Genomic DNA, 9,537 nt, shown 5'->3' with positions numbered 1-9,537 from the left:
AGTTGCCGCAGGATGATGTAACCAGTAAATGGGAAACATACCGGGAGAAAAAGTCTATGGTTCAAATACCGGTGCAAGCAAAATTCAAAGGTGAAAGTGACCGTTGGTTGTCAGAAATACGTGAGAAAAAGAAGGCGCACCTAGAATATTTTGGAACCACATAAAATTATTAGGCAGGAAGTCAACAACAATACAACATATCCTAGACGAAGATGAAAACAGACTGGAAGGAGAAGCGGCAATAAATTACATCCGAAAAATGACAGCCGAATCTTTCCAAGGCAATGACGAGGTTGTATTTGAAAAAAAAAGATCATGAAAGAGACCCAATTGGGAAAGGAGCTCGTGCTGACAAATTTCAACTGGAAGAAAGCGGAAGAGAGAATTCTTAGGCGCACAGCTACAGGGCTAGACGAGGTTCCCGTTAGGCTGATTAATGAACTAGGACCAAAAAGTAAGGAAGCTCTGGTGAAAACAGTGGAACAAGCTTTAAAAGATCGACGAATACCAGACAGTTGGCGACAAAGTAAAATGAATTTAACTTATATAGCAAGGGGGAGAAAGACAGAATTCACTCGTATAGACCGTTGACCGTTACATCGGTAATATACAGGCTAGCGATGCAGTCGATCAAACTAAAGCTTCAAGCATGGGCAGAGAATAATGGCATTTTGGGAGAGCTTCACAATGGCTTCAGAATAGGTAGGCGTTTGGATGATGACTTGTTAGTTCTTACTCGGTGTATTTAAATATCAAAAGCAGAAAGGAGACCGTTGTATGTGGCCTTTTTAGACATTACAGGAGCCTACGACAACGTAGACCCAACATTTTGTGGGATATCTTGAAAGGGGAAGGCTTAGGTGACGATTGCCTGCAGCTTTGGAGAGAAATTTATGTAGAAAATACCGTTTGCGTTAAATGCGAAGGGATGAGAAGCGAGGAGAAAGTTCATATCAACAAGGGACTGAGACAGAGGTGTCCTTTATACCTGCTGCTGTTTATGCTGTACATGGTGGGGATGGAGAGGGTGCTAGAAGGGAGTAACATCGGTTTTAATATCTCATACAAACAGGCGGGTACAGCCCATGAGCAGCTGCTCCCAGGTTTATTATATGCGGATGACATTGTGTTGCTAGCTAACAAGCAAAGTGATTTGCAACGTCTGGCTAATGTCTGTGGACAGGAAGGCAACAATTTAAGCTTAAAATTTAGTGTTAGAAAATCAGGTGGTATGGTATTCAATGAAAACAGCGAACAGACAGTGGAGATACAGGGCCGGGAAATACCTCGGGTAACAGTATATAAATACCTTGGTATATGGATAAACGAGGGCAATAGATATATGCAAACACAGGAAAAAACAATGATAGTGAAGAGGAAGAGAAATGCAGCCATAATGAAGCACAGAGCGCTATGGGGATACAATATGTACGAGGTCCTCTGAGGTATGTGGAAAGGTGTAATGATTCCAGGACTTACTCTTTGAACTGCGGTTGCTTGCTTTAAATCAGGGGTACTATCAGGACTCGATGGGAACCAAAGGTCAGGGGGTCGCCTCGCATGGGGCGCTCACGGGAAGACTACAAATAAAGCTGTGCAGGGTGATATGGGCTGGACTAGTTTTGAAGTGAGGGAAGCTCGCAGTAAAATTGAGTATGAAGAACGCCTGAGCAATATGGAAGAAAGTAAATGGGCTGGGAGAGTGTTCAGGTATCTGTACAGGAAAAACATTGATTCACAGTGGAGGAAAAGAACTTGGAAGCTTACCAGCAAGTATGTGGCCTTTAGGGTGGACAACACAGCAACAAAGAAGGTCAAGCGGAAAGTCAGAGAGGCTGAAATAATCTCATGGGTGGCGGCAATGGAAAAGAAACCTGCCATGAATAACTACTTAAGAGGAAAAAACCAAATCGGGGAACAATTTATGATAACTCAAAGGGAAGCTCATTACTTTTCGAAGTGAGATCGGGATGCCTTAGAACACGCACCTATAAAGGGAGATATAAGAAGGAAGAACAAGCATGTGCTTGCTGCGGTAAAGCTAGGGAAACTATGGAGCATGTTTTATTAGAATGTGAAGACGTCTACCCAGCGGGCGATTTAGGCACCACTGGCCTCCTTGAAGTCCTTGGGTTCAGCGGGAGCAGTGGAAAAGTAAACATGTCCGCAGTAGGCATTAGTAAGAGGCGACTGGAGGATTGGTGGACGAAAAGTAGGGAAACGACAAAAAAACAGAGACGTACAAACGCACAGTTAGCAATAGGGGATCAGAAAATTTGGGTGTGGAAGTTTATAGTGTTAATTTTTTTCTGTTTTATTGTTTAACTTAGGTAGGACATTAGGCAGTATAATAGCAAGAGCTTGGTGGCGCAACCCACCGCCCCGTTCCAAAGGGGACGCTCATAATATCCATCCATCCATCCATACATGAAGGAGAAGCGGCAATGAATTACATCCGAAAAATAACAGCCGAATTTTTCCAAGGCAATGACGAGGTTGTACTTGATGAAAAAAAAAGCACGAAAGAGACCCAAGGGGAAAAGGAGCTGGTGCTGATGAATTGCTGAAGTGCTGACTGGTGAGACCGCAACATTTTGTGGGATATATTGTAAGGGAAAGGCCTAGGTGACGATTGCCTGCAGCTTTGGAGAGATATTTACGTAGAAAATACCGTTTGCGTTGAATGTGAAGGGATGAGGAGCGAGGAGAAAGTTGATATCAACAAGGGATTGAGCAGGGGCGCCCTTTATTCCCACTGCTGCTTATGATGTACATGGTGAGGATATAGAGGGCGCCAGAAGGAAGTAATATCGGGTTTAATCTTTTATACAGCCACATGTAAAAATACTGGACGATATCTATAGCGGCTCCACAGCCACCGTAGTCCTCCATAAAGAAAGCAACAAAATCCCAATAAAGAAAGGCGTCAGACAGGGAGATACGATCTCTCCGATGTTATTCACAGCATGTTTACAGGAGGTATTCAGAGACCTGCAGTGGGAAGAATTGGGGATAAAAGTAGATGGAGAATACCTTAGCAACTTGAGATTCGCTGATGATATTGCCTTGCTTAGTAACTCAGGAGATCAATTGCAATGCATGCTCACTGACCTGGAGAGGCAAAGCAGAAGGTTGGGTCTGAAAATTGATCTGCTGAAAACTAAAGTAATGTTTAACAGTCTTGGAAGAGAACAGCAGTTTACGACAGGTAGCGAGGCACTGGAAGTGATAAGGGAATACATCTACTTAGGGCAGGTCTAGACTGAAATAACCAGAAGAATAAGAATGGGCTGGGGGGCGTTTGGCAGGCATTCTCAGATCATGAACAGTAGGTTGCCACTATCCCTCAAGAGAAAAGTGTATAACAGCTGTGTCTTACCAGTACTAACGTATGGGGCAGAAACCTGGAGGCTTACGAAAACGGTTCTGCTGAAATTGAGGACGATGCAACGAGCTATGGAAAGAAGAATGATGGGTGTAACTTTAAGAGATAAGAAAAGAGCAGATTGGGTGAGGGAACAAACGCGGGTAAATGACATCTTAGTTGAAATCAAGAAAAAGAAATGGGGCATGGGCCGGACCTGTAATGAGGAGGGAAGATAACCGATGGTCATTAAGGGTTACGGAATGTATTCCAAGGGAAGGGAAGCGTAGCAGGGGCGGCAGAAAGTTAGGTGGGCGGATGAGATTAAGAAGTTTGCAGGGACAACATGGCCACATTTAGTACAAGACCGGTGTAGTTGGAGAACTATGGGAGAGGCCTTTGCCCTACAGTGGGCGTAAGGAGGCTGATGATGATGATGATGATGATGATGATGATGATGATGACGACAACAGGCAGGTACAGTAGTAGAGCAGGAGCTTCCAGGTTTATTTTATGCGGACGACATTGTGTTGCTAGCTAACAACCAAAGTGATTTGCAACGTCTGCCCAATATCTGTGGACAGGAAGGCAAGAATTTAGGCTTGAAATTTAGTGTTAGAAAATCAGTTGTTATAGTATTCAATGAAAACAGTGAACAGACAGTGGTAATACAGGGCCAGGAAATACCTCGGGTAATGGAATATAAATACCTTGGTATATGGATAAACTAAGGCAATAGATATATGCAAACACAGGAAAAAAAACAATAACAGTAAAGGGGAAGAGAAATGCAGCCACAACGAAGCACGGAGCGCTATGGGAATACAATATGTACGAGGTGCTCCGGGGTATGTGGACAGGTGCAATCTAGATGACGATCCGACCGCTGGGCACCTCGGTTTCTCCCGGACGCTATCGAGGATACGGAAAGGTATTACTGGCCGCACCTAACCGCCGATGTCGCCCGTTACGTCAAGGCATGCCGAGACTGTCAGCGACGCAAGACACCACCGACAAGGCCAGCGGGTTTACTACAGCCGATGAAGCCTCCTTACCGCCCTTTTCAGCAAATCGGTATGGACTTGTTGGGACCGTTTCTGACATCAACTTCCGGAAATAAGTGGATCGTCGTGGCGACGGACTATCTCACCCGCTTCGCTGAAACTAAAGCTCTGCCGAAAGGCAGCGCAGCCGAAGTGGCGAATTTTTTCGTCGAGAACATCCTGCGGCGACATGGGGATCCATAAGTCCTCATCACCGACAGAGGAACGCTTTTACAGCAGAGCTCATGCAAGCCATTCGGCAATACAGCCAGACAAGTCGCAGGAGGACAACTGCCTACCATCCGCAGACGAATGGTCTCACGGAGCGCCTGAACAAGACCCTCGCCGACATGCTAGCAATGTACGTCGACGTCGAGCACAAGACGTGGGATGCGGTCCTGCCGTACGTAACACTCGCTTACAACACGTCGGTGCAAGAAACAACACAGATCACGCGTTTAAGCTGGTTTACGGCAGGAACCCGACGACGACGCTCGACGCCATGCTGCCGCACGTCACTGACGAAGAGAATGTTGATGTCGCTCCAGCGCGCCGAAGAAGCCCGACAGCTCGCCCGCCTACGGATCAAGAACCAGCAGAGGACCGACAGCCGATACTACAACCTCCGACGACGCTTCGTCGAGTAGCAGCCCGGCGACCGTGTTTAGGTTTGGACCCCGATACGCCGACGAGGACTCAGTGAGAAACTACTGCGACGCTATTTCGGACCCTACAAGCTCATCCGACGTATTGGCGCACTGGACTATGAGGTTGTGCCAGGCGGCATTTCGCATTCACAGCGCCGCCGCGCACGATCTGAAGTGGTCCACGTGGTTCGCCTTAAACCCTTTTACGGACGCTGACGAACTTCCTTATTTTGTTGTTTTCTTTGCTACGAGTGCTTTTCTTTATTAATTTCGTTTGTTTGCAGCATCGGGTCGATGCTTCTTAAAAGGGGGGTAAAGACACGTGTACTTATCTTCATCGGGCGACCACGTTTCGCCGCCTAACAAATGTTATCGCAGAGCGCGGGACGCGCCTGTATGTATCCGAAGTTTCTGGAAAGTTATCGATCCTGTCTGTTGTCGCCGAACCTTATGTTATCTGATTTCATCACCTGACGCGAATGGTGTAGAACTTTGTGGAAGGCACGCGGGTCCCAACAATTATCTGGAACTTTCGACGATTGATGTAGAAAAGCCGACGCGCTTGACCCGCTGATCAAATTTCCGACGATCGCCGACCGTGTTCGCCGCTATCGTTGTGCTATAAGTGTAGCCTGTTTTTGTGGGCACAGGTTCGCCCAATAAAAGTTAGTTTTGTCTTTTACAGTATTGCTACTGTGTTCTTCAACGTCTCCACCACGTGACAATATATGCAAACACTCGAAAAAACAATAACAGTAAAGGGGAAGAGAAATGCAGCCACAACAAAGCACGGAGCGCTATGGGGATACAATATGTACGAGGTGCTCGGGGTATGTGGACAGGTGTAATGGTTCCAGGACCCACTTTTGTAAATGCGGTTGTTTGCTTGAAATCAAGGGTACAATCAGTATTCGATGGCAACCAAAAGGTCAGTGGGACGGTCGCATTGTTCACTCACGGCAAGACTACAAATGAATCTGTGCAGGGTGATATGGGCTCGACTAGTTTTGAAGTGAGGGACGCTCACAGTAAGATCGATTATGAAGAACGACTGAGGAATGTGGAAGAAAGTGAATGGGCGGGTAGAGGATTTAGGTATTTGTACAGAAAAAAAAAACATTGATTCACAGTGGAGGAAAAGAACTAGGAAGCCTACCAGCAAGTATGCGGCCTACAGGGTGGTTAACACAGCAACAAAGAACGTCAAGCGGAAAGTCAGAGAGGCTGAAATAATCTCATGGGCGGCGGCAATGGAAGAGACACCTGCCATGCGTACCTACTTAAGAGAAAAAAAAACGAAATCAGGAATGAAACAATTTATGATAACTCAAAGGGAAGCTTATTACTTTTCAAAGCGATATTATGATGCCTTAGAACACGCACTCGTTCTTGTTTCCTAGTAAAATGGTGCAACCCACTCTGGCGGAGTGAACATGGGTCTGGTGGTGAAAAAAAGCCGTTATTTCTTAAATAAATCAGGTGAAACGAAATAAGTGTCTTGCAAATGAGATTTAAAGACCCTAATGTTAGATGTATGAATAATTAATGATCTAAGTATTTCATAAAAAAGAATTATGTGAGCATAATAGGTACTAAGACGAATTCTACCATGCAATTGTTTTCGCTCAAGCAGAAAGATGCACAGGGCTTTGCAAACGTACCTGTGGCGTCAACCTAGTATGGCAGCCCCAAAGGAAAAAATTACAAGAAGAGTCAAATTCAAGCCACGCGTTTGGAAGTGTTCTCAATATCTTTTTCGTTGAATAATGAAACGGCGGCACGTAAAAAATGAAGTGCTGCAGAGATTCACTCTGTTAACAAGATCTTTGTGGCGCAACCCACCGGCCCGTTCTGAAGGGGACTGGGCGGTGGGTCCGTCTGTATCAATCAATCAATCAATCAATCAATCAATCAATCAATCAATCAATCAATCAATCAATCAATCAATCAATCAATCAATCAATCAATCAATCAATCAATCAATCAATCAATCAATCAATCAGTCCGTCCATCCATCCATCCATCCATCCATCAATCCATCCGATTAGTGTGTACCAAGGAGGTTAAAAAAAACTTCGCCTTCAAGAGTGGAACGCGACAGCGTTCCCGTCGACGCGCCAAGGGGTGTTAGACAATGGGCTACGGCGCAGTGACTACGCGCCCCGCATCGGACGCGGTGAGCGTCGAGCAACGCAGCGTTCGGCGCGACAACGAAATGTGCGCCTGAGCAAGCGACGCACGTCTGAGCCTTAGAAACAGCTCGTTTCTAAGGCAACACCGCGTTCACTAGAGGCGCTTTTGTACCGCTTTGAAGCATCGAACTCGTGGCTCAGTCGACGCGTCTTGGCTACCGAAGTGGAAGGACGTGCGTTTCATGGGCTCCCAAGGAGCGGTGGTTGCGGCTAACAGCGGCCGCGGTGACAGGATCGACGGAATGGATACCGAGGGATACGAAGTGGTTTTGCCTACTCTGCCATCAGGTCGTAGTGTTTTGAATACTTTATTTTTGCACGCGGATGTCCGGTCGAGGCCTTACCGAGTCGAACATTTCCGGGACACGTTGGCGCGTCTTGGTTTGCTCCCTGAAGTGGTAGCGTTGGGGGCATACCAGATGAGCCACGTATGGGCTGTGACTTTCAAGAGCACGGAAGGGATGAAGAAAGCTTTGGCATGCGGCGAAATGAAGGTGAAGGGCCAACGTTGTTTGGTTATTGATCCGGCAAACCAGGACGTGCGTTTGAAGCTTCACTGGCTTCTTTTCAATGTGGCCGACGAAGATGTGCGTGTAGCGCTTGCTCCGTTCGGAAAGGTGACCGAGGTCTCGAAGGAAAAGTGGAGAGTTCAAGGGATCCAAGACAAGGGGTCGACGACACGCCTGGTGCGCCTCAAGCTCCATAACGGCATCAAGGTTGATGACCTTCCACACCAGCTTCGCGTAGCCGGTGACATGGCCCTCCTAGTCGCGCCTGGAAGAGCGCCATTGTGCCTGCGGTGTCACAGTAAGGGCCATATCAGACGAGAATGCCGAGTTCCTCGCTGCACGCACTGCCGTCGTTTTGGACACGAAGAATCTCAGTGCGTGAAGACGTACGCAAGTGTTGCGGGGCCGGTTGGAGGAGAAGACACTGCGGAACTCGTCATGGACGAGGCTGACGCTGAAGAAGCCGCGAGTGAAGCAACGCCGAAGCTCGAGGAACTTGATGCGGCAACGTTAATCCCGCCCGACATGCCCCGCGACGCAAGTGTTAACAAGGAAAGCCGAAAGCTGAGCGAAGCAGCTGGCGACGCCACCGGCGTCGTGAAAGTGCAGGATGCCTCAAAGCCGTCGAAGTCACCTGAGGAGCCAGCAGTCATGGAAGTAAGCGAGGGAACAAGCGGAGCCTCAGTCTCCAAGCGCGGCCACGACGCTACGCTGGACGAGCATGAGGCCCTGGCTGCAAGGATCTCGGAAGGACCGCCGCCAAAGGCTGCGATCATTCGGCGGTCAACGCTGAGGCCGCGTCCGAACATACCTCCGGACCGGAGGGCGGCGGAGACGCCGCCGACGTAGCCGCGAGAGCGTGTGCTTCGCGGCGTCTCATCTAGGCCACCTAGTGATCAAGCCAAACTCAAGGGACGATGGAACGCTATGACAGGGACATCAACTGTGCCTTCCTAAGGCTGCCATGGCAGCTGCGGAAGGCTTGTGCAAAAGGCGAAGGCAGCTTTGGCCCAAGACGCATGAGGTGGGTACCATGCGGTTCGTTTGTTCTTCAAAAAACATAACAATGGCTCAAAACACTGCACTTCGTTTTGCTACTCTAAATGTCCGCGGTCTTTGTGCCAAAAAGCGGCAATACCAGCTTAGCCGGCTTTTCTTAGAAACAGATGTTGATATAGCAGCGGTGCAGGAGACAAAGATAGAAAGTGAGGAACAAACGGATCGCATGGTGCTGCAGTTTCGCAATAGATACGTTTGTGTATCACATGCTGTTGGGACTTCCGCGGGGTGCGCTATCTTCATTAGAAACAACCTGGGAATTAGAGAAGAAGGGGTCTTTTCTTGTGAAAGTGGAAGACTGGTTTTTGTGGATTTTTCCTTTTTGGGTGTAGGTTGGCGCGTGATATGTGTCTACGCCCCGAACACTGAAAGTGAGCGTGTGCCTTTCTTTGAGACAGTAAATCAGCATTTACAGTGTGACAGGAAAGTCGTATTGCTAGGAGATTTTAATTGTGTATGTTACGCGGCCGATCGAGTGAAAAACCTTCCAGTGCATGACAAAAGTGCTTTACTTTTAAACACACTAGTGCAAGAATCTAATCTTGATGACGTCGGTAATTTCCTGTGTTCTACCGGCACGCCTGCATTCACACATTTTCAAGGGCAAAGTCACGCAAGGCTAGATAGAGGGTATGTCGCACTGGAGCTTGTTCCGATGTGTGGCAGCTATAGTGTGAAACTCGTCTCATTCAGCGATCACAGCCTTGTAACTTTTAGTGTAGG

The 9,537-nt window shown here is 47.6% G+C and overlaps 1 protein-coding gene across 1 annotated transcript; it reads left to right on the top strand.

Annotated features, from left to right (window-relative positions):
- The first annotated feature begins 7,373 nt into the window (after positions 1-7,373).
- Positions 7,374-8,997, top strand: LOC142588577 (uncharacterized). The gene has a single exon (XM_075700415.1). It carries the CDS (start codon positions 7,429-7,431, stop codon positions 8,602-8,604), a length of 1,176 nt encoding a protein of 391 aa, XP_075556530.1. The 5' UTR covers positions 7,374-7,428; the 3' UTR covers positions 8,605-8,997.
- The last annotated feature ends 540 nt before the right edge of the window (positions 8,998-9,537 follow it).

Source organism: Dermacentor variabilis, chromosome 7 (assembly GCF_050947875.1).
Source record: "Dermacentor variabilis isolate Ectoservices chromosome 7, ASM5094787v1, whole genome shotgun sequence".
NCBI classification, from domain to species: Eukaryota; Metazoa; Arthropoda; class Arachnida; order Ixodida; family Ixodidae; genus Dermacentor; species Dermacentor variabilis.
This window is presented reverse-complemented; position numbering and strand designations above follow the sequence as displayed.